Below are 26605 nucleotides of genomic sequence, written 5' to 3'. Positions count from 1 at the left end.
GTTCATGCAAGATTTTTCTGAAACGCTGACGACAGCATAAAATATATTGGATTATCTCTGCAATATGAAATATTGAGACAATGTGACTGGTGCACGATGGAAGATAAATTACCGCTTGTTTAATATGCCAGGTATCCATTCACCGAACTGTGCGTTTTAGGTGAGAAATGTACGATTGAAATGGGTTAGTGCATTTTCCCGTTCATGACCATGGTTCTTATAGAATACCTAGGGGTAGGGTGTAACATGTACAGAGGTATTTTCTTTCTGTTCTGGTGCCAGTGCTGTTAATACCCGATTTTTATTTTTGAAATGCTTTCCCAGGGACGTATATGTATTTCTGCGCAGATTGACATGTGGTATCTGCGTTTTGTTTCTTTCACAAAAACCTCTCCTCGAAGCAAAAAAAGATGCAATCTAAACCAAAGAATGTTTTGCTGTATCAGTAACTAACGCCAAATGCGCTGCCCCCAACAATGTTCGTACTCGTTTCTTCCCTTGTTTACTCCCCTTTTAGAACTCGGCGTCGACTCAGATTTTGTAGACAGCCGTGAATGTTAAAGAATCGCGTGTAACCTATCGCGTGTAACCTGTGCGATTCTTTTTTTTAGGAATCATATTTATGATTTTGGTAAGTATCAGTCGGTATGTTTTTATCTAATTTCTCGAAGAATTTATATAAACAGCTTGGAAGCTTGACACTACGTTCGTACTCATCCGTACTCCAACTGTGTCCGTACTCAATATAACTCGAATGTAAAGTTATTATTCTTGAAATTGTGCTCGAGTGCAGCAAATTGTGAATTGATATGAACAATTATTGGTAATTTTATGTTTGTAATAACGAGAGATAAAAAAATCGTTTAAAAAACTTCAGGATATGCTTTTGATAGTGTTGTTTATTTCTGGGCCCTGGATACGGGTATTTAAAACATGTTTACCGTTTCTAAGAACAACAGAATGGTAAATGAACAAGAGCTGTCCGTACGACAGCGCGCTCGACTTTTCTCAGTGCTTGACTCTGAATTAAAAATATCCAACTTAAAAAGGGACATAACTCTGTCAAAATTCAAATCAGAGTTATGAGAATTGTGTCTCCTGGTGTAGACTTTGATAGCAAATAACTACTTTGAGTTTCAAGTCAAAAGCTTTAACAGTATCAGAGATATTTGACTTTCTAAAAAAAATTAACAAAAAATTCTGAGTTAAAAAGGGACATAATTCTGTCAAAATTCAAATCAGAGTTATGGGGATTGTTTCTCCTGGTGTAGACTTTGATGGTAAATAAGTATTTTAAGTTTCAAGTCAAAAGCTTTGATAGTAACAGAGATATTTGACTTTATCAAAAACTTTAACCAAAATTCTAAGTTAAAAAGGGGCATAACTCTGTCAAAATTCAAATCTGAGTTATGGGAATTATATCTCCTGGTGTAGACTTTGATAGTAAATACCTATTTTGAGTTTCAAGTCAAAAGCTTTAATAGTAACAGAGATAATTGACTTTATCAAAAATTTTAACAAAAAATTCTAAGTTAAAAGGGGGCATAATTCTGTCAAAATTCAAATCAGAGTTATGGGGATTGTTTCTCCTGGTGTAGATGTTGATGATAAATAAGCATTTTAAGTTTCAAATCAAAGGTTTTGATAGTAACAGAGAAATTTGACTTTATCAAAAACTTTAACCAAAAATTCTAAGTTAAAAAGGGGCATAATTCTGTCAAAATTCAAAATCAGAGTTATGGGGATTGTTTCTCCTGGTGTAGACTTTGATAGTGAATAACTATTTTAAGTTTCAAGTCAAAAGCTTTGATAGTAACAGAGATATTTGACTTTATCAAAAACTTTAACCAATGGCGACGCCGACGCCGACGCCGGGGCGAGTGCAATAGCTCTACTTTTTCTTCGAAAAGTCGAGCTAAAAATGTACCGGAATCGTCAAGATATCGCATATGAAAACAATACATAAAGTCATCGTGTATTTTTTTTATGCAAGAATAGCGACAATACACGTTTGTTTTGTATATTAACGTCTGCAGAAGACCTTCGGTCTCGGTCACAAACAATCCCGCGGGCTTCTGCAGACGTTAATACACAAAAACGTGTATTATCCCTACAGCATAATGCAAAACTCCCATTTATTGACACGTGACAGAAGAAATAGGCTGTTACAAAAATAACATATTTCTAAGTCAAAATGTTTTTCAAACAAATTATAAAAATGATAATTTTCATTTTGTTGTCATTGCATGGCTAAGATTCGGAACCACATTGTTCTAAATTCCATTACGAAGAGAAACTACTTGAAAAAAAAATGGATCGACTTGAATTCATAGTTGCAAATATAAAGAAAGAAATGAAGATTATAAAGAATGAAGCAACGGCAGCTCTTGGAAATCTGAAATCAGAAAGGAAAAGCGTAGGAAAACGAGTTGATGACCACGAAGAACGCTTAAACAACGCTAACAGGAGACAAAAAAATGACGTTCAATATGAACTGAACAAACTGGCTGACACAAAGGAAGCTTTATTCAAAGATATAACAGGTATTTGTCTTTGATTTCTATTTTCGTTGATACAAAACAAGTTACTTGGAGATCATGAAAGAAAAGAATATTTTATGTTCACTTACGTCTATATATTTCAGTTTTCAAAAAGAAATATTATTACTTATGTCAGTCGTGACCATTTGAATTTTTTACAGTACACGCCATAAAAAAACTAAGAATCTGCAAACAATCATGCACAGGAAAAAGCTTTAACTGCGAGCTGTACACCTTTTCTTTGTACAGCCGTTCTAGATTTTGATGTTTATTTTCAATACCTGTTCGTATTTTATATTACTCCTAATGCTAGTCTCGTATTGTTGTTTTAGTTGTCCATGCAATTACATGTTTACAGAGTCTTTGAAGACACCAGCTATTGTGTTTTCTGCAAGAAGTACATTTGAAACGGAACTGACAAATGGACAAACATAGTTTTCCCAGAGATTGTCTTGAATAAAGACGAGAATTAACAAGTTAAAATGGCGGGGACGCGGCGCGAAAACTCGCTATTTAGCGGGGGAGTGGAGCGAAATCACGATAATAAGCGGGGCCGCTGGGCGAAAAGTCGACAGTTAGTAATTCCAATGGCGAGGGCGCGGTGCGAAAACTCGACGTTTGAAGAGTGCTAATTATCGTGTTTTCGCCCCGCGCCTTCGCCATTTTAGTTACTAAATCTAGACTACCGCATGTGCACGTCAAAGCTACCGCATGCGGACGTAAAGACTAGGCCTTGTACGAACGTAAAGACTACCATGTGCGAATGTAAAGACTACCGGATGCGCTTGTAAGTGGTACCAGGTACATACGTAAAGACTACCACGTGAGCACTTTAGACTACCTCATGTAAAAGCTATCGCGGGCGAACATAAAGACTACCGGATGCGCACGTAAATGGTACCGGGTACATACGTAAAGACTACCGCATGAGCACTTTAGACTACCTCATGTAAAAGCTACCGCGGGCGAACGTAAAGACTACCGGATGCGCACGTAAAATGGTACCGGGTATACGTAAAGACTACCGCGTGAGCACTTTAGACTACCTCATGTAAAAGCTACCGCGGGCGAACGTAAAGACTACCACCTGCGAACGTAAATGGTACCGGGCTACCGCATGCGCATGTGAAAAAAAAATCCATGTCTTTTCTTTGCCATCGTTCATAGGTATTCTTTACCTGTCAACTTTTATCATCAGCTGTCACGATAGGTCAGATATTGGACTTTTCCCTTCTTACTTTATATGTAGGACTTGTACGTTGTTCTTTATGTAGCACATTCCAACAAATTTAATGTAAATAGCTCTTTTCGGTTTATAGGAAGAACTGGAAAAATTTTGTCGCCGGAAATTCTGAATGCAGCGATTTCTCTAGACGATTTCTCTAGACTGGCATCAGTCGTTAGAGTCATAAATGCACTACCCATAAAATCAATCCTCTCTGATACCACTTTCTGAAAAAATTTACCATATCTCTTGCCTCTGTCTCTAACGAGATGAGCCTAGAGAGAAAATGTTTTTCTGAGAAATATCAATGTCAGTGAGAAGAAATTAATATTATTACAGATAATTTGATCTCAACAGACTTTGTAAGTCTACGATTCCTCAAGCAGTTTGAGCATTTTCGTCAGTTTTAGAAAATTCTGTACGAAATTGACATCATAATGCGACTCCCTGCGTTTTACTGAAAATCATACCATATATTGATCTTTTAATTTACGACTGATACGTGACATTGAGATTTACATTTTTTAAAAAAATCTGAATGAAATTGAATGCTTGGTTATTTGGGCTCAGACATGGGTTCGAAAGTGGGTCATATTAGATAAAAAGAAATAGGACAGCAGATGAAACTGTAAATCATTGTTAATGCCTTCATAGTATTCTCTACCTGATCTTAACTGGTTTTTGAAGTATTATAACTCTTAGCGTTACTATCCGACCAGGGATACCTGACAGTGACCATATTGTGTTTACATTCCAATGTATACCTTATATTATACTGGATTATCATTATGTTTCTTTACCTATAGCCTGCATGAAATACGTAGCCCATGTCGTAGTAATTGAAAGGTACGAGTTCGAACCCGGTCAACGGAACTAAGAAAACACACTGGTAAAATTGTTACAAATTAAAAAAAAAAGACGCTGGCAAAATTGGTACACATTTAAAAAAAAAAGGCTGAACTGGCAAAAGTAAAACCAATGAGTACAGCGTCAATCAGCTGGCGAAATTGATACAAAACGAAAATACTTGTAAAATACTAGTAGGTAAATGTATTGAAATTAAAAAACGCCGATTAAATTTGCCTAGATTAAATTATTGCTAACACTTGTAACAGGAAAACCAACACCTTCAATTTTGATATCTTTAAATCATGCAGGTAACATCGGTAAACATTCAACCTCACACAATTACTCAGATAAAATAAAACAATGATATAACACACACATTAAGACGTCTTTACAGATTTATGTTCCATGTTTTAGTTTTTCTTTTTAAATCATTATTTATTTTTGTAAATGGAAATAGATAAATCAACTGTACAAATGCGAGGTTAATTCCGTCGATCCTTATCATCCCCACTTCAGGTATATTATAACGGGCAATGTCATATTATTAGAAAGAAATATAGTTTATGATTTTGTTTTCAGTTTTAACGTGATAAATCGTTTGTTCTTTTTCTTATTCCGTTTAAAGTGTTATGTCATTTACTTGTCAGGATAAACCAAGTTAGGGTTCGAGACCCAATATGAATAACACTCTTAAAGGTTAATACATTTTAATCTGCATGATACAAGTGCAACTACAATACTCAATACTTGACAATAAAACATGCCTATTATATAACACAGTAACAATAACTCAATGTCCTAATAGTGTTGCTGATACAGCGTTGTTGTGTCCCTTAGTATGTATGTAATCCAGTTACACAACACCCCTTTTCCAAAGTATGAAAGTTACTGTTGATCTTTAACTCGAGGTTTGTCTGTAATATCATGGTGGTGTTATGCACTAATAGAAATAAAATATGTAAAAACATAATTGAAATGTCACATCGTACATTCCACTGTTATTGCTAACCTAAGCTAAATTAAATCAATAATTGTAAACTGCCTAAAACAATTACAAGTTTAAACGATCTGGCGGTTTGGAAATTCTCCCAGACCTTGTAACAACACTGTTTGAACTTTCAGCATTTGATGTGTTTTGATTAGGAGACAGTTGCGAGTCTGATTGTTCGTTAGACACTGGTGACTGGAATGGGATATCAATTTCTTTATCAAAGCTTACTGTTTTGTTCAGTTTAATTAAATGTCTACGATTTCTGGAAATAATACTTTTAGGAGTTTCTACAACAAATGATCTCGGTCGTGAATCTTCTTTTATTATTTTACCCTCAATATTCATGTCTTTCACAAATACCCCATCCCCTTGCTTCAGTGGAGGAAGGTACTGAGCGCGTCTAGACCTGTCGTAATTTTCTTTGGAGTAATTACGGTAATTCTTTTCTTTCTGCTGTATCTCTCTAGAATTTACCGGTTTCGGATCAAGCTTTTGTGGCGCTTGAGGGAGTGTAGTTTTAATCTGACGCCCGAATAACAACTGACTTGGCGAAAGCCCATTTTGCAACGGAGTAGCCCGATATGTCAACAAAGCGAGATACGGATCATCACACGCGTTCAGCAGACGTTTGACAGTCTGTACGGCACGTTCAGCTTCTGAATTACCCATAGGATACCTCGGACTTGAGGTTATGTGCTCAATACCGTAATCAGCACAAAACTGTTTGAAAGTATCCGAAACATATTGCGGACCTCCGTCTGTGACTATAGTGTCGCATAGTCCATGACGTGACAAGATTGATTTAAGATGCGCAACAACAGTCGCAGACGACAGTGAACTGAGTTTAGCTATCTCAATGTAGCGAGAATAATAATCTATCACCAGCAAATATGTGCAACCGCGCCATTGAAACAAATCTGAACCTAACTTAGACCAACACCTGTCTGGAAAAGGTGTAGCAATCAATGGCTCTCTTTTTTCGTTTTGCATTTTAGCGCAAGTATCACACCCTTTAACAAGATTTTCAATGTCTTTGCTTATTCCTAGCCACCAAACAGATTCTTTTGCCCTTGATCTACATTTATTGATCCCTTGGTGGGCCTCATGTAACCTAGCCAAAATATCTGTTTTCAATTCAGATGGAATAATAAGCCTGTCATTTCTCATTAACAACCCATTGTTTACAGTAATTTCACCTTGAAATTTCCAATATAATTTTGAAACTTCACATGACTCTGATTCAGGCCACCCATTTTGAGTAAATTCAATTAATTTTTGACAGACATAGTCTGACATTTGCTTTGACCTTATTTCCTGCAGTCGTTTGTCTGTGGCTGGCAAACTTTTAAGTACTAAATCAACATACATTTGAGTTTCAGTGCAGTTTTGCCTATCCTCAAATGTCAAACTGTCACACGTTGGATGTCTACTAAGTAGGTCAGGTATGATTAACTCTTTACCAGGCATATGTGAAATTGTGTACGAAAATTGCACGAGTCTCAGTCTGAAACGTTGTATTCGTACTGGTAATTCACTCAAGTCCTTTTGTCCCAGAAGTGGTACTAATGGTTTATGGTCAGTAACTATAGTAAAGGATTTCCCTATTAAGAAGTCCTTATGCTTTTCACATCCATATGTGACCCCTAGAGCTTCTTTCTCTATGGTTGAATACCTTTGTTCTGTTGGAGTTAAAGCCCTTGAAGCATATGAAACTGGCTTGAATTCCCCATTGTCTTGTTTCTGGAGCACTACACAACCAATTGCATAATTGGAGCTGTCCGTCATAAGAGTAGTCTCTCTGTTTGGGTCATACAGTGCAAGAACAGGTGTTTCTGTCAAAATACACTTGATCTTATCAAATGCTTCCTGTTGGTCACTACCCCAGTAAAATTGATTTTTACTACTCAGCAAATCTCTAATTGGCTTTGAATACTCAGCTAGAAGTGGGGAAAACTTTCCTAGCTGTGTGACCATGCCCATGAAACTTCGAACACTGTGCACATCCTTAGGAGGTGCCAAGTCCCTAATAGCCTTGACTTTGTCAGGGTCTACAGCTATGCCATCTTGGCCAACCATATGTCCAACAAACTTTACCTGAGTTTTCTTGAACACACATTTGTCTTGGTTAAGAGTCAAGTTTGCTTTTTCTAGCCTAGTTAAGACAGTCTCTAGTCTCGAGTCATGCTCTTCACTTGTCCGTCCATAAACTAGAATATCGTCAGTCTGGCATAAAACACCGTCTATGCCTTCAAGGATTTGCGACATTCGCTTCTGAAAATATTCAGAACTGCTGCTAAGCCCCATAGGCAGTCGTTTAAATGCGAACCTACCAAACGGCGTTATGAATGTTGTGAGTAACTGACTCTCTGGTGCAAGATTTATTTGCCAAAACCCGCTATTGGCGTCCAGCTTGCTGAAATACTTTGCACCCGCCATCCGCCCCAAACTTTGATCAATAATGGGCAAGGGATAATTTTCACGGCGTACATTTTTATTCAACTGTGTAAGGTCAACACATATTCTAACGTTAGAATCGCTTTTTGGTACACAGACTATGCCTGCACACCAGTCAGTGCTTTGATCGACCTTGAAAATGACGCCCGACTTTTCCATTCTTTCAAGTTCAGCTTTTACTTTTGGAAGCAATGGAATAGGTACACGTCGCGGTACTGCTAGAGCAAACGGTTTCGCTCCTTCATTAAGGGAAATACGGTATTCTCCATCTAACTGTCCTAGCTCCCTAAACAATCTAGGATGGGTGCGCTTAACAGAATCTACCGAAGTAACTTCATCGATGTTAAGCTTGACCAAATTTAAACCGATAATTGCAGGTCTGCCCAATAGACTACGATCAATGCCACGCACGACATATATTTCTTCTACTGAGTACTTGTTTTGGCTTGATAACGTTTCGGTAAAAGAACCTAAGACATTCAATTTCTTATTTCCAGGGCCAAATAGGTTTTTGTTTGTTTTCTTTAATTTTGGACTTCCTAGAGATAAGTATACAGTTTCAGGTATCACCGTAACATCAGCCCCAGTGTCTATCTTAAAACAGACTAACAAATGTCTCACCTTTAGTTTGGCTCTCCATTGACCATCTCCTGTTTCTATTGTTCCCAGATAATCACTTTTTTCTGCGAGTTCATTTAGTGTTTTAGTTCTGCAGCACACAGAGAAATGATCCATCTTTCCACATTTGAGACAGTTTTTCCCTTTTGCGGGGCAGTTTCCCTGAATATGCGTCCGGTTACACCTAGTACATTGTTTTTGTCCTTTAGGCATTGGTGTCCTATGTTGTTTCTTTTTTGTTGGATTTTGCTTCGGCGCCCGATATTCTCCCAAAGACTGTTTTGGTCTGGCTCCGCGGCTGACCTCGTCCGCTGACCCTCGCTCTTTATCGTGCTGATCTTTGACCTGTCGTTTTACGATTTCACTTTGTCTAGCCATTTGAACTGCCTTTTCAAGTGTGAGTTCTGATTCTAATTGCATTTTCTCAGATAAATTTGTATCTAATATTCCAATCACAATTTTGTCCCTTATTTGCTCATTTTTGGTGTCTCCTGGAAATGCACAATTTTCAGACAATTCGTAAAGTGTTCGTATGAATGACTCAACGGTCTCTCCTTGATTTTGTCGTCTTGAATGAAATTTTGCACGTTCATGTATAACATTTTTCTTTGGATTGAAATGTTTATCAAATTCGTCCAAGACTTTTTCAAATTTCTTGCTATCATCAGCTGATAGATTGAAGGATTTCAACAGATTGTCTGCATTTTGACCCATTGTATAAATTAATGTAGCCACCTGGATCTCTCCATCATCCTTATGCAGTTTTGATGCAGTTCGATAGAATGAAAATCTTTGTTTCCACTCATTCCATTTGCTCGGATTCGTAAAATCGAAATTTTCTGGAGGTGATAATTTCGCCATTATTCCAACAATTTAATGTTGCACTCTGTTATAAACAATTTAATGTTAATCCATATTAATTTACAATTTAATGTAAGTCCACTTTGTGTCAGTTTTTAACTTCTGACACCATGTTATGTCATTTACTTGTCAGGATAAACCAAGTTAGGGTTCGAGACCCAATATGAATAACACTCTTAAAGGTTAATACATTTTAATCTGCATGATACAAGTGCAACTACAATACTCAATACTTGACAATAAAACATGCCTATTATATAACACAGTAACAATAACTCAATGTCCTAATAGTGTTGCTGATACAGCGTTGTTGTGTCCCTTAGTATGTATGTAATCCAGTTACACAACAAAGATGAACAAGATATGAAAGGCAAATTAAACGTAACATATAACGGGCTTAAAACTAGAACAAGAGTTCAGCTAAAGCAAACATTAGGTCTATCTCATGCAAGTATGTAGTCTAGATATGCAAGAAACTGTGTCAGGTATCTTTATATCGTTAGTTATATTGAACCCAATGCATCAGTTTAAGCGGGTTGACATTGTCTATTTGTGAACAGAGATTCATTGAGGATTAAAAAAACTGAACGGATAAATTGTTTGTAGTTGCTAGCGAAGGACAGACTTACGATACAGGCGGCCAACATGGGTGAACGTTCAAAGTTAAAGTTAGAGGACATACCATGCATGAATCTAGGACAATTTGTGTTAGATCACATGAGGAGACACAACAGGCAATCTATTGCAATGGTAAGTTACTTCTATCTATGTTTGTTATAGATATTCACACCAGGTCCCGATCCGGGGCTGTATTCTTTACCTGTTGTGCCGCACAAAGCGACGCGGATAATACAAAAATGAAAATTCTCTCTTCCGTGACGTCAAACTCACCCTAGGACGCCATAATCTCTCTCTCTCTCTCTCTCTCTCTCTCTCTCTCTCTCCCCCTCTCTCTCTCTCTCTCTGGAGATTTTTAAATGTCATATACTATAACGTTTTCCGCTGATTCAATATGATAACGTTTGACACAGTATACAGCCGGGATTAAGACCAATACTAAATAATCTCGAGTTTATCATAAGGACTAGAGGTTTAACAATCAAGAGGAAAAATATAAAATCCTTCAACATAAATGTTCTCTTTGTTTATGTATAGGTTGATGCTGATACTGACAGAAATATAACTTATGAGGACCTTATATATCGGACAGAACGCGCGGCGTCGGGATTGCAGACGTTCGGTGTCCGAAAAGATGACGTCATATGTGTAGTCTCACCAAACCATACAGACTACATGGTGGCTTTCTATGCTACTGCACTTTTAACGGCTACATTCCAACCTGTAAATCCACTGTATACTCGAGGTATTGCTAGTTTAAATTTTCAAACTGTATTGCAGCATTGAAGAATACACTTATCTATCTATACACGAAATAATGTAAATCGAAGTTTTCGAAGCGGCGTCGGCGTGAATATTAAAAATACGTTGTTTAATCAATTTCGTTGTCTACCTGCAAGTAATTCTCTGACATTATAATCGAGATACCGAGTTTCGAAAACTGTATTTTCAATCTGTAACCGTTTTACGAGTTTCTTCTTTTTTCTAGATAATATAAAAGGAGTGGTAAAAGAGTGCAAAACTAAATTTGTTTTGACGGTCCCAGAGCATTTGTCCAAAGTGGAAGAGGCCCTGGCAGGTACTAGTGTAAAGGTAGACCTATAGTTTATAATTACTTTGCTAGTGTGTAATAAGGATTAATTTTTCGTCTATTATTTTAGCAACAGTGTGATAGAATCGAATAAACTGTTCAACCAAACAAAAGACCATCTTTGAACAAAGACCACATTTTTCATTTCCATTTTAACCATCTGCAACATTTTAACTTTTGAATAATGACGACCTTAACTGCAGACGATTTGTGGTTCTCAGTTTAGTTTTTTTATAAAGATAAAACGCAACTTCCTTTTTCAGGTGATTGTATTTGGAGAGGCTAAAGGCCATGTGACGTTTCAGTCCCTTATTGACTCCAGTGATGGAAGATACACAACCCCGGCTGGTGACCCTAAAAAGGATATTGTGGCCCTTATGTCGTCCTCTGGTACTACTGGGTTTCCAAAAGCCGTCATGATCACACACTTTGCTATTATAGCAAACTCACTGCAGCAACTGTAATTTCATATTTCCTATAGAAACATAAGAGCAAGTAAAATAACTAGACACTATAACCGATTTAGGATGATTAGTTGAACCAGCATTATTCTTACACTGAATACGGAACATGGCTAGGTCCGAAAATGATATGGCCTTCAACCAAATTCTAAAATGGCCTTTACATCCACTTTGTTGTAATAATTACAACAGCCAAGACACAACCATAATTATCATCCAAATTTCTTATACTTATAGTAGTTATGTTGCCATAATTTTCTGACATTGTTTTTATCCAGCTATGCGCCATCTACGTGTGATCATTGAAATATCTGGACATTAGGTACATCTTAAAAAACAAGTAATTGTTGACTTAAAAGGAATAAAAGAAATGAACTTCATGTTGGTGAATTACGCTTTGATTAGACTAACGAATTTGACCCTGATATTATACATTCATAGGATGGCTTGCCGGTCTGTAGTCAAAACTGTTGCCCGAAATCCGTAGGACCAGTGGTCAATAGTTTTGACAACTGACCGTCAAGTCATTTAAAAAGTGTGTAATTACATTTTAACTTTAGATTTATGACTTTAGCACAGTAAAACTTACTGTTAAACCATAGTCCGTCAATAGCACAAACTATGGGCCGTTGGTTAATATAAGAATTCATATAATAATCATTAATCTTGCAGATCCGTAGGCTTAGCAACACCAGAAGACTGTTACATCATGTTTCTACCACTGTTCCATGTGTACGGGTTGTACCTCGTCACGTTACTCTGTCACGTGATTGGAGCAAAAATTGTCATCATGTCACGATTCCAGCCGGACGAGTATTTAAGACTTATACAAAAACATAAGGTAATTTACGTTTATTTCATTACATGCAGAATTGAAATCTTTTCTTTCTGTGACGGGACAATACAATAAAAACAGTATTGTACTATATGCACGGTCTTTTTAAGTATATAACAATATCCGAAACCTACAGTCCAAACAGACCACAATCTCTTCATACTACTATCAATATATTTTTCGTATTGGATGGGACAACTCTTCCTATTCCTTAATGCAGAGCCATTCATGATTACTTCCACTGTATAATTAAAAAATCTGCATGTCTGCATGTAAGTGTGAGAACTCGTGTAACAAATTGTAATGAAACAGGTTTTATGATCGTCTCCTAGGCTCATTACGTGTAATAATGTAATAATGCTAGAAGTACTGACTAACAGTTGGCAGGATAGAAGGCAGGGGATCTTGACCCCAAGTGCATGTCTGTGGTTTTGGTGCTGTTGGTAAAACATGATAACACGCGGATCTAAAGTTGAATTTAAAAGAAGAATATTTACTTCTAATCTTTGTTCTAAAGTATTTGGAAATGTTTCCAATCGTCATTTAGAAATGTTTGAATATTTTTTTTGTCAAATCGTCTTTATTATGGTATGAAATAAAGAGGTAAATAAACACTGGTGAGTACAATACTGAATTCAATTCGACTCGTCCACAGTAGTAATAACTCGTATTTGAGTTTGGCATTCGCCTCGTCCGAATACGGTTAATTACTGCTGTGTACTTTCCCAATAGAATGTAGTATTGTACTCAACATTGTTAAATAACGGCACAGTATTTCCTTTTAACATAAAGAAGGGAAATCTAGACAGAAAGTAGCAACCAGAAGGAAAAGAAAAATAAAGTCAGCATTGACCTTCAATGTAGTGAATCCGTAATGACAGTGCAGTTTCCACTCAATTTCTCATTATGTTTGCGTAGAAAAGAACGGAAAGGCTGTTACGGTGTTGGTATTAGCTATATTTACGACTCAAGTGGGGTGGTGGTCGAATCGCTTGCCGTTTGAACTTCGCCGTACAACATTTACGATGGAAGTATACAGGACAGGAGACATACGACAATTGCCGATCTTCTACCTTAAATGCTGTTTACTTTCCTTTAACTTTCTTGAAAGGTTTTTGAAATGAAGATTTCTTTATTTATGTGATTATTATACCTCTCTTTGCAGCCGAACATGCTTCAGGTTGTGCCGCCGGTAATGGTAATGTTTTCCAAATACCCGAGAGTATCCGAATACGACTTGTCGTCCATTAAAACTGTTATTTGCGGAGCTGCACCGCTAAGTCAGGAAATTGAAGAGGTTGTAAAAACAAAGCTTAAACTTCCTTGTGTAATACAAGGTAAGAATATAATTTTTTTTTTTTCATTTTAAAACGTATATGAGCAGTTTCTATTAAAAGAGTGCTTGTATGATGTTAAGTGGAATACCCAAATTTATTAGCGGCCTACAAGGCGAATATCACCTTTGTCAGGTCCCTAGACTTGGGTATATACCGATATCATCATGCAGTAAGTATTTTGTTTTATGACCAAAAAAAGAGCAATGTGGTTAGTATGTAAAGAAAAAGTAATGCTAGATACTTTTTTCACACAAATTATTACCCATGCTACACATCTAGAAATTTTCTCAGACGATCTAAAAGGTTAATGTACTGAATATGAAATTGTATTATTGTATTGAAAACAGTTACATTCAAAATGTTAATAAAACAATAACCGGCCAAAGAGATATGCCTTAAAATAAAATGTTACTGTACAATATTTAACAAAAATCTATTCAAACTGTAGGCGATCTCTATTTCAATGTGTGTTACGATCTTGTATAAATAATTTTGAAAGTAGCTTGTATATAGAAACTTCCAAAGTAAAAGAAAGAGAGAGCAGAATATAAAAAGAAAGCTGACTGAAAGGACGCGTTGTTTGTAAGAAATTAGAATGATAGGGTTACACAAAGTGTGACAGACTTATGCTATTTCATGGTCCAAACTAAATATCTTCCGCTTCTTTGAAGGTTATGGAATGACTGAAGTCGGTGTTACACACGCGAATGGAAGGGAAGACTTTAGATATAAATCTGTGGGGAAAATTTTACCCTTAGTTGAAATGAAGGTTTGTAATGGACAATGTCTGCATTTAGTATCTCAAAGTAATTATAACTGTATCAAACGATATATAGAATACATGATATTGATGGTTTTTGTACTTAATAAGTGAAAAAATGTTAGAAAACAAAGCTGACCGTGTAATTGACTGAAATGTAGAATATTGTAAATATTGATTATAATTATGGAAAAGCATTATGATTGCTTTGATTTATTTAATATGAGAGCAAGAACATTAATCCTCCAATTCGACCGCGAGATTGATTTAGGAAGGATTAATGTCAAATGTAGCGAGTCATAATTGTCTTCATTCCAGTCTAGTAATTGAGTCCCATTAACTGTAAGCTCTGTTTTGTTTTTAACTGAGCCCTGTTTACATTTTGTACGTTCGAGAAGACTCTGTTTTGCTGACTTTCTTATATCTCAGTAAATTCTGTCGTGTTTCTATCGAGACATTTCTTACATTCAAGCAAGCCTTGTTGGGTTTTTAACTGGGTTCTGTTGACATTTCTTACATTCGAGCAAGCTATGTTTTTAGTTTTAATCGAGTCCTATAGAGACTTTTTACACTCGAGTAAACTCTCACCTGTTCTTTCCATGTCCTGTAATAGATTCAGTTCTACTGACATTGAATTCCTTGCCGATTGATTTCTATCGATATTTCTTATATTTGAGTAAAGTAATAATTGAATCTATTGAGATCTCGTAAATTCGGATAAACTTATGTTTTTGTGTGTGTTTTGGGGAGCTCTGTGCTTCCGGGAAGCCTACCCTTACTTTTTATTTGTTTGTAATAACTGAGTCCTATATTCGTGTAACCCATCTTGTGATGATTTTAATTTTCCTAGTAATATTTGATTCCTATTGATAGTTCTTACATACGAGTAAACTACATGATCATTGCTTCTAACTGTGAAACTTTCATCTGATAATAGATAGTTGATGTAGAAACCGGAAAGACATGTGGCTTGAACGAGGAGGGTGAAATTTGGATCAAGGGTCCTCAAATTAGTCTTGGCTACCTTAATTTACCTGAGGAGAACAAAAGGTTTTTCACTGATGATGGATGGGCTCGAACAGGTATGTAAATGGTAATATAAATTTAGATAACAAGGGCTCATCAGAGTACACCAACGCTAAAAAGATAAAAGTATACACATTGGATGTACTGAAAACCTGAACCGTTGTTTCAATGTCTTTGTTATTTTGGTAACTTGTGTTCCGACACAGCTTCTGCATTCTATTTTACTAGAAGTCTTTTTACAGATTTTATTAACTATCGCAACAGCAATCTTTAAGTGCCGTGTGGCGGCTGTAAAAAGTCTCCCCGTACTTGGATTCAGTGTTGTTATATTTTCTGGTCCTTTGAGATCGTGAAGTCCATTCAACATATGTGTGATAGAGTTCCACTTAAGCCGGTGCTAGGGGGTGTGAGAGGTGTTGCACATTTCATTACCTCTCATGAACAGACTCAATCAAACCGAGTCTGCTGTTATTCTTCTTGGTTGAATTCTTTGCTTCCAAAGGATCTTTTTTTACAGATTTTATTGCAATTGTAACGACTTCAAAAGCAAGTCAGATTATGAGCCAATTAGTGTCTGATCTAAACCGAATTTAAACGGCAGGGTCTTAGAGCTTATTTCACAGCACCAAAACGTCGTTGTTCACCTAAAAACGGAACTTTCATAAATAGACATGACACATTCATAAAGCTTTTGATATGCTTAGATTTTAAACAATGTTGCATATGACTCCCGCTATCGAACCGGCATGAACAAATTGAAATTAGCAGATTCAGACGTTAAAAAACCAGTATGTCTATCAAAAAGAGCTAAGCTAAGTTAGCGGTACATGCCTCTCATTCCCTCTCTCTCTGTCCGTGGGCTTTTTCTCGCTCTGTCCCTCTAGTCAGATCGTGCTTGGTGTCCGTACTGGCAGAGTATGAATTTGGCACCCCAAGTGGCTGCTTTTGTTTGTATTAAAGCACCTGTTAACTTGCTTATCATGAATGTGTGTCTGATATAATATAATGTAGGATAATATTAGAACTATTAGGATTGTTTGGAGAAGCAACGTTTTGATTAATATGCGCAGCCGCAGTGTGGCACCCAAAGACTGTCTCCAGTATTTGGACACGTTGTTTTTTTATTTTTGGTCCTTTGGCATCATGGAGTACATTTAATTATATTTTGTTAATAGTTATGCTTAGGCATGAATGATGGGTGCACATTTTATTTCCTCCCATGAATAGAATCTAGTCTATTATTACTGTGAAATCATTAATAATCGTTGTGGACTAATTTTCGTGGATTTCGTGGTTGAGTCAATCCACGAAATTTAATCCCAACGAACAAGTAAAATTCCCATTCATTTTTTTTGTTCAGAAGTTAAAATCCACGAATTCTTATCCCCACGAAATTGCCATTTGGACCAAAACCACGAAATTTCATGACCACGAAATTAAATGATTTTACAGTATTTTCTTGGATGTGTTACATGCTCCTAAATGATCAATACTAATAAGTAAAAACTATTGTTAGTGTGTGTGTTTCATATTGCCGTCATAGAGAGTTTCAGTTTGTCCATTCGAAGAAAAGGTAGTACACTAATCCGTTCGCCGGTGTCTGCATCCGCGTCCCGATTTGGGTATTTGTTTGTATGTTAAAATATCAGTAAACACTGGTGGCAATGGATTGAAACGACAAGGCAATTTTTGGTTAAGATTTTATATGTAAGCTTGTATCATCGGTAACCACTATTGGGAATGGATTGGAACTTCACCCACATGTTTGCTGTGAACAACTGAGCTTTTTCCCACTTGTTTTGTTTTGTTCATTTATTTATAAAGTTATTGACAAGGATTTTGAATTTTCGAGCGTTGCTATTCTCCTACAAATGTTGTTCTATTGGTTGCATTTGTTACAAAATTTAAGGGGCAATACCTGTAATGATCTATGTTTTCTTCAGCGGACACGTACTCTTGTTTTGTTTTTGAACAAAATGATGTACATGTACAATTTCTCGTAGGTGACATTGGTAAGGAAGATGATGATGGGTACTTGTTCGTTGTTGACAGGCTGAAAGAGTTGATCAAATATAAGGGGCTTCAAGTTGCCCCTGCTACACTAGAGGATATATTGCTAACACATGACGCTATAGCCGACGTCGGTGTGATAGGAGTTCCGGATGAAGACGCGGGAGAACTGCCAAGAGCTTATGTCGTGAAAAAGGCGGGAAAGAAAATAACGGAAGCAGAAATTATTCGATATGTTGACAGTATGTTAATATTATTTACGTCACAGAAGTTCATATTAGACCTTTTGTGTCTTATAATAACATTGCTTGTTGCTTTATATTATTGTCTAAAATTGCAGTTACACACCACAATAATTTGTTGATAGGCTTCATAATTTTTATTAAAATTTTCAGCCTTAGTTTTTTTGTACAAATACATTCACGTCAGATTTTCCGTATAATTTTTTTCTTTTATTTTTCTAACGTATACATTTTAGACATTGCCCGATAAAAGAAATCCGACTACTTCATATGCCATTAACGTTCTGATTTTATTATTTACTATAAGCATGACCATAGCACATGGAGACGTCATTTTTCTTATTCATCTGTTTGAAACAACTAATTTAATTCTTTTTCTTTCAGGTAAGGTTTCACCTCACATGAAGCTTAGAGGTGGTGTAGAGTTTGTCAGTGAAATACCAAGAACCCTATCGGGGAAAATTCTCCGTAAAACTTTGAGACTGAAAGCAAAAGCTTTGTCAAAACTTTGAAACTAAGGCGAAAGTTTTGTTAAAACTTTGAAAATTAAACCGGAAGTTTGGTCAAAACTTTAAGACAAATTTAAAATCTTTAATAAAACTTCGAATATGAATAAAAAACTTTATCAAAACATTGAAAATGTAGGTTAAAGTTTGGTGAAAACTTTGAAAATGTTGGCTAAAGCTTTGGTTAGGCTTTGAGAATGACGGCATAAAATTCGTCCAAACTTTATGAAGGTTTTGAGAATTGAGTGACATGAAGGATCGGACTACTTCCAACACGATATGTTTTGTATACATTTACTTATTTTACGACCAACTGTTCAAAGCCGTGTCCATTTTTTTCTTCTATATAATATAATGAAATAAAGGTTATTTTGATAAAATGTGTTGTTTATGTTTGTTTCCCTGTCTGAACGCAATCAATCCTTCGGGATTTTGCAGATGTTATAACACGAAATGAACATGTCCTAACGCTATTCTAGCACAAAACGTGTAAAAAGCTGAAAATGAATACACTGATCCGATTGTTTTCCATTAAACAAAGAAGACTGAAACTGAGTGTTATTCGGCAACAAAATCATTGTTTGTACGCCATAATTATTACGTCATATCGTCAAACGTCATTGCGGGACGCCGGAAACGAAAACCATACAAAGCAGGCAAATATAATTGATGGGTCCCGCAAAGGCTTTACACAATAATCCTTGATATTGTGTTACAATGTAACATTAATAATCATTGTGGTTCTGATAAGTATTTTTTAAGAAATAATAATAATATATCTCAAACAGCGAATTGTAGTTGATTAAAATCATTGTTTTGTGTATAATTGCGCAAGGGACGCAGACCAAGTGATATAATGATACGCCCCAAATAATTTTATTCAAGATCAAATGACTTTTTGAGATATATTATTTCGATTCTAACATGTTTTCACGGATAACCTTTGTAAAAATAACTTACTGCATAATCCAGTTAAATTATTGTTACAGCCGCGATTGCATATACAACATTTTAATACATTTCAACACTGTTTAGCATTTCTCTACGTCAACAGCGGACTTTCTAAGGACATCTGTGGTTTGCCGTACTCGCATTTGGCTCCCACGTCAGAAACATAAATTCCCTTGCTATCTTGATTACCTCGAATATAACTTCGAAATATTCCATTCTTGCAAAAACATTTAGTCGTTGTGATTTATGAATCTACAAAGATACAGATTTGGTAATGCTATTTTTCTTGTTCTTTTGAGATCATACAGTTTATTCAACGTACATCAATTTATCACGTTTGTAAAATAAAGCCATTACATAAATTTGGTATTACAGTAGTGCAACTGACGTCGTTTCATGTACAAAAGACGTCGAACGAACTGACTCGATCTATAATAGGTAATGAAAAAGGGAATTTTGATGCTTGAGCAGAAAATTCTAACATTTTGATAAAAAGAATATTACATTTATGTCTCATGATCCACACTGAATTTATTACACCCGTTGAATAAAAAGACAGAATGCTCGACATTCGTTTAATAAATTCAATATGAAAAGACTCATGTGATATCTTCTATCTATGTAAATGAGTTACGCTAGGGAACGTTAGTAATTTTGCACATTTCATTACATCTAATAAACAAACTAAATCAAACCGAGTCTACATGCTAGCGTTCTAATCTTCTTAAGGATCTCTTAACAATATTTTTTTGCTTATTGATAAAGCACCGTCGTTACTTGTATTGCCTATCTACTTTTCGGTATGGGCTAGAGAAAACAGTGAGTTTGTGTCGTCATGAATTGTTTTGTCTGCATACTTAATATTTTCTATTAAACAGTAAATTAGTGATTGGTTCTCAAATGAATTCAAACATTTTCCTTAGTTCCTTTAAACATTCATTGTCTCTGACAAATATCATATTTTAAGTATTACCTTCCCTATCTAGAGGTAGAAATCGCAGTCCAGGACTGAAACTTAAAAGTTCTGCCCGTACTAATATTATACTCAGTTTTCATATTTTATGTTTTCTAGTCCGCTCATTAACCGTCATGAAAATACTCAATCAAACAAAACGTTAATTTCGCTTTGTTGTCTATGCTTTCAAATGATCGTCTGAAAGCTTTTACTTTAAATAAAATATTTTGAGAGCTGGCACGGTAAGCTCATGATCAGTATCACAGGAATTTAAAAGAGATTAATAACCATCATTTGTTGGGTGTCACGGTAGTTGTGGTCTTGTCATGATCCTTGTTTCAGTAAAGAAGTAATAACAGTCTGAAATAAATCCAGTAATGCCTAAAAGTATTGATTTGACAGCGAAATTTTTACAGGACTATTAATCTAAAAATAAACTTTGAAAGATAATTTGTTCTACCTTTTGTAATGAAATATTAAATGCAGACATCAAAAGCTGTTTGCAAAGGCAAGGACTACTTTGAGAATTTCCATACAAAAAGCAATAAATTAAAATATATATGGCATAATGAAATTTAAAAATACACTTTAAAAGTGAGGCCAAAATTAGTTTTGCTTCCGACTGATCATTTTAATACGATACTCCTATGTCCCAAGTTCCGACGACCCGTGAGGCATAATAGTGTGTGAATGGTCCATCACATTAGCGTCTCTACTCAATTTTTCCTGCAGTTTTCATCCAGTACAAATGAAACTTGATATACATCAACATTAATCGAACATGCATATTATCGGAGCTTTTTAGTCCGATTATTTACTTAGTTATACTTTTACAATATTACAACTTCAACTGTACCGTGTGCACACAACTTCTACAGTTTCCCCCAAGAGCCCCACCCCTACCCCTAGGCCGATTTTGTTTATTTCTATGCCCCTTTTTAAATGTTTAATGATAGTCTATCAAGCATTACCAGAGAAGGGAGTGGGCTGTGGGGAGTGGAGGGGGTATGCACCGTACAATGTGACATTACCATTCTTCTTAAAACTTGTTAACTAGGAAAATAATAATATTTTACAAAGTCATTGTTAGATGTGAATTTCATTTACGTATGCATTTTTCTTATTTTCAGATGTAAACGTTCGAAGTGTGTGCCGACAGATATTAATAATTTGTTGTGATACCGATATATATATATATATATATTAGTACATTGAAAAGAACTGATCGCGGTGGTGGGGGCGCCTCATGGCCGAGTGGTTCAGGTTGTCGGCTTTGAATCACTTGCCCCTGAACTCTGTTAGTTTGTACTCTACACTTGTCGTCATTGGCGTAAGCAATCCAGCTGGCCTTTGGATGTTCGGTGGTTATACCCACATGACGTCCCCGCAAGTGCGTGAAATAATGCCGGGAGGTGGTTCTCCGACATCATTAAAAGCTTGACGCCATAGACATGTATTGTGTCAGTGCGAATCCAGCGCAACAAAGCAACAGATTGCACGAGTGTTTTTAAAATGCGTGTAGCACCAGAACATTTGGATGGGTGACCAAAACAACAGAGCTAAAACTTCAAAAAACACTTTAAATTATATTGAACTGCTGCAGAAAATATATTTTCGTATATGACACTTAGGCATATGATTAACCACTGTTCCCGTATACGCAGAAATAGGTTATTATTTTTTATAATTAATACTTGAACAGGCTGCAGAATTACCTGGGAAACAATCAAACTTCCGACCAAATCCTGGCTTGCCTCTAGTCCAAAATGTGAAATGTCCAGATCCAGTAGACCAACTTAGAAGCGCCCGGCAATTTATCTGTAAGACTTAGAGGCAGGTTTTATCAGATCACTGTTTATTATCGTAAACATCACAGACGTGTTCATGCTTTAAGATTATTATATTCCGATTATTATAAGTGTCGAGGATAGTTTGAATTATATTCAATCGTATTATTTGCAGAGAAAGCAAATAAAAAAAAAAATAAATAAATAAACTGCCCGTTATAGAATTCGTATTCATTTGTAAACATTTCTTTAATATGATTTGTTTATCATCTTTAAACAGTATCTATTGCATATTAGATGGTTAATGTAATTCCATATTCACAGAGTCATTGAAAAGACCAGAGGTTGTTTTTTCTGCAAGAAATTCAAGAGAAACCTCACTGACAAATGGCCAAACAATGGTTTTCACCGAGATCATCTTGAACAAGGGCGATGGTTACAACAAAGAGGACGGGGTGTTTACAGTTCCTTATACTGGCATCTACATGTTCACTGTGCAGTGGTGTATACCTAGCAATAAAGGATTTAATTTTGACTTCGTAGCAAATGAAGTTCCCTTCAAAAAGTCGTCTGCTTATCGTAAAGTTGGTGTTGTATGTGATAATTTTGATGCCCTGACCACTGTAAGTAAGAACGACAGTGTAAAGATAAAGATAAGGTCGCCACGTTCTGGCAATGTCTTATCTGAGAGTCCTTCATATTACTGGAACATTTTCTCTGGTGTCTGTATTCAACCAGTTCAGGATGTTTAAAATAATTAACACCTTAATTTAAATGTTTTTGAACATAAAACTGTAAACAGTAGTTTTAAATTATGTGACATTCTCGCAAAATAAAATCCTTACATTTCGTGTGAAATCTGAATACAAAGAATAATGTTTTACATGTATAATAATTGTGTTATTTATTTCGAAGTTATAATGTAAATTTATACCATTTGCATGACACAGTATTGCACAGAGCCTAAGTTACTTTTTATTTTTAATATCAACGTTACCATGGTAACGTGAAGCAGATAAGTATGTCGAAAAAGATTTTTTATACAACAATTCGCCTTATGGGTTAGGAAATATGTGTACACCAAATATTTTCTACAATGTAGAATTTGATTAAACCCTGATTGTTTAAAACTTCAGAATATATTTAGAAAATTCGGTAAATGAAAAAGATAGGGTCGTGAATTTGATTATTTGGTAGACTGATTTGAAATATTTTGACCTTGCATAGGTTTTTATAATAGGAATAGGGAAATCATAAAAGTTTCGCTAACATAATTTTTTTCTACAATGTAGATTTCAATGAAACTTCTCACAGTCTTAAATAAACATATGCTGTAATAAAATGAGATATTTGCTCATGATTAGAGACATCCGCACAGTAAACGCTTATTTCAAGAGATTATTTGGAATTATTTAATGGGTGAAAGTTTTTATATCACATTTTATCTTTAGAAAGATAGTAAAGTTGCGGTTTTAATAAATTTACTCACGCGTTGCCATTCATTCATAAAACGATTTTCATTTTCGTATCATGACCGAGTCCAGGCTTTAATTAACAAATAATCAAGGTCTTCGAGTGGTTTATCGTCTAATTTACCACGGTTCAGAGTTCATATGCATAGGAATTGAACCACGAGGGCGTTAGCCCGAGTGGTTAAATACTGAAGCATCTGAACGATGAACCGTGGTAAATTAGACGATAAATCACAAGAAGGCATTGATTGTTTTCATTCTGACATGCTCATTGATATATTTTCATAAATATTATGCCGGACTTCATTTACGCGGGGAGTAATGTATCGGACGTCATGCGGCAATTTGACGTCATAATTGACGTCATAATGCTCTCTTACCGGTCCGCGCGTCAACCTTTGTTTATCGCAGAATATACAGAGCTTGATTTTCTTCTTTGTTTAACTTGAAATCAAATCGAGTCATGTTAGAATGTACGTTATCTGGGTAAATGGCGTTACGTTATTACTTTCGGTTTATAAAACGTGTAGAACGACCAAAAGAAGTTAAAACACAAAGTCCAGGTCTCTTGCTGTATATTATATAGAGATGAGTATTGAATGGAACAAACTATATTCAATTGAAACATCTAACGTGACAAAATCAACCAAGAAAAGAACAAGAGGGTTAGGATGTCACTAAATATGCTCACATGACCATGACCTTCCGACCTTAAATATATTTTGGTCGCAGCACACTGTATCATGAAATGCAGTAATTCTATCTAGTATGACACGTATAGCCTAAGTATATATATGTTATGTATAAGAAATATGACAGCCACGGCCCTGGTAGAAAAGAAGTAGTCAAGCAGAACGTTTTGTTGCTGTAATAAACAAAGGACGTCTCCAAGTTCGGCCATACTGGTTGCTCTTTATTTATTGCACTTGTATAATTTCAACTGAATCCTGTTAGAAATTGATGGTCATAAGGATTATACACCAAGTTCTGTGGGGATCGTTGCTGACGCTCACGAAACACAATTTCACACAGGCTTAGAGAGTACAGTCGCATACTTACGTCAACGTTTTTGGATCCCCAGTATACGTCAACGTATGAGAACCATCATCCGCACGTGCGTCACGTGCCGTAAAGTGACGGCACAGCCTTACCGAGTACCAGATCCACCACCTCTACCCAGTGACAGACTCAGACACGCACCCCCCGTTTACCGTAACCGGTATTGATTTCACCGGAGCACCTACCGTGAAAGCTACAGACGGAAGTTTGCTGAAAGTATACATCTCCCTGTTTACCTGCGCAAACATTCGAGCCGTGCACCTGGAAATAGTCGCGGATATGAGGACAGAATCTTTAATACTAGCTGTTTGCAGATTTATCAGCAGGCAATCCACACCAAAAGTGTTCATGTCCGACAACGCATTGACATTTATAGCTACGGCCAAAATTATGAAAGAAGAAGTTTTGACCCCACATGGCATTACCTGTAAGTTCATCCCTCAACGCGCTCCGTGGTATGGCGGTTAGTGGGAGAGACTCATTGGAGTCACCAAGACCAGTCTGAAGAAAGTCCTTGGAAAATCCTTAATCAACTTCAGACGCTCATAACCGAAGTCGAGTGTATAATTAACGATCGACCGCTGACACATTCATCAACAAATCCAGCAGACGACGAACCCCTGACGCCTTCACACTTACTATACGGGCGAAGAATCACCTCACCTATCTATCCAGATGACCGAGAAGAACCGGAAGCAGACGACATGTCACGTGATAAAGCAGACAAGCTATACCGTTTTAAGTCTGCTACAATTGAGCATTTTTGGTCCCGGTGGAAGCACGAGTACCTTACGTTGTTAAGAGAGTTCCACAAACGTTTGGGAGGCGAAGGCGATCCGATTCGAATTGGCGACGTAGTCCAGATTCACGATGATACATTACCCAGAAGCAGGTGGTCCTTAGGTGTTATTGATGACGTTGTTATTGGAGCAGACGGACGAACACGTGCAGCACGAGTCAAATCTAGAAAGGGCATCATTACCAGACCTATAGCAAAACTTTATCCGCTTGAGCTGATTGAATAGACTGTGTTCAGATTTCAGTGATAAGAGAGTCTGTGTTTAGAATTAAATGATAATAGAGACAATTTAATACTATCAGTTTTCAAAAGAGATACATTATAATGTCATTCAGTAGAATGGTTTTAAACGCGTGATTCATTTTACAAGATTTAGTAATTTTCATTCAAGTGTGCAATTTGTTACATAATGTATTACATGTACTTGTTATTCACACTGATATTTTTCTTTCCGGCCCCGGAGTATCATGTAAGTATACATGTTATCATGTTGACGCGCCAATCTTGGAGTCACTTTTATGTGGTGCGGTTTATTGTATATTCTAACATGGTTCGATTTGTTTTCCAGTTAAACAAAGAAGAAAATCAAGCTCTATATATTCTGCGATAAACAACGGTTGACGCGCGGACCGGTAAGAGAGCATTATGACGTCAATTATGACGTCATATTGCCGCATGACGTTCGATACATGACTCCTCAGGTAAACGAAGTCCAGTATAATATCTATTAAAATATATCAATGAGCATGTCAGAATGAAAACAATCAAGGCCTTCTTGTTATTTATCGTCTAATTTACCACGGTTCAGAGTTCAGATGCTTCAGTATTTAACCACTCGGGCTAACGCCCTCGTGGTTCAATTCCTACGCATCTGAACTCTGAACCGTGGTAAATCAGACGATAAACAACTCGAAGGCCTTGATTATTTGTTAAATAATGTATGACGTCTTTGACGTCACTTGTTTATATGATGTACTTCGGCAGTCAAACAAAAGCAACAGAAGTGAACTGTAAGAAATTACTCAACGTCTTATATTTATATTCCGCTAGTGTCTACAGGACAAACCCTGTTGTTATCCCAAACACTTGCCAAAAATGAAAAATATATAGTGAAATATGTGAGCTCATTCTAATGATATATACTGTTAAGGAATAAAAT

At 36.2% G+C, this 26605-nt stretch overlaps 4 protein-coding genes across 4 annotated transcripts; 3 read left to right on the top strand and 1 right to left on the bottom strand.

The window, feature by feature from the left end:
• Positions 1-5665: 5665 nt before the first annotated feature.
• LOC123524796 (uncharacterized protein K02A2.6-like) lies at positions 5666-9097 on the bottom strand. Its single transcript, XM_045303273.2, has one exon. It carries the CDS (start codon positions 9095-9097, stop codon positions 5666-5668), a length of 3432 nt encoding a protein of 1143 aa, XP_045159208.2.
• Positions 9098-9962: 865 nt separating this feature from the next.
• Positions 9963-10942, top strand: LOC128546945 (uncharacterized). The gene is made up of 2 exons (XM_053518374.1): positions 9963-10288; positions 10694-10942. The coding sequence occupies exons 1-2, from the start codon at positions 10184-10186 to the stop codon at positions 10940-10942; spliced, it is 354 nt and encodes a 117-aa protein (XP_053374349.1). The 5' UTR covers positions 9963-10183.
• A 203-nt stretch (positions 10943-11145) lies between these two features.
• On the top strand, positions 11146-18537 carry LOC128546991 (uncharacterized). The gene is made up of 8 exons (XM_053518464.1): positions 11146-11248; positions 11510-11706; positions 12380-12548; positions 13708-13879; positions 14551-14648; positions 15577-15721; positions 17669-17917; positions 18302-18537. Exons 2-8 carry the CDS (start codon positions 11624-11626, stop codon positions 18427-18429), a joined length of 1044 nt encoding a protein of 347 aa, XP_053374439.1. The 5' UTR covers positions 11146-11248; positions 11510-11623; the 3' UTR covers positions 18430-18537.
• Positions 18538-21575: 3038 nt separating this feature from the next.
• Positions 21576-25672, top strand: LOC123532288 (uncharacterized). Its single transcript, XM_053518373.1, has 3 exons — positions 21576-21741; positions 22441-22739; positions 25187-25672. The coding sequence occupies exons 1-3, from the start codon at positions 21576-21578 to the stop codon at positions 25670-25672; spliced, it is 951 nt and encodes a 316-aa protein (XP_053374348.1).
• Positions 25673-26605: the final 933 nt, after the last annotated feature.

Source organism: Mercenaria mercenaria, chromosome 11, assembly GCF_021730395.1.
Source record: "Mercenaria mercenaria strain notata chromosome 11, MADL_Memer_1, whole genome shotgun sequence".
Taxonomy (NCBI): domain Eukaryota; kingdom Metazoa; phylum Mollusca; class Bivalvia; order Venerida; family Veneridae; genus Mercenaria; species Mercenaria mercenaria.
This window is presented reverse-complemented; position numbering and strand designations above follow the sequence as displayed.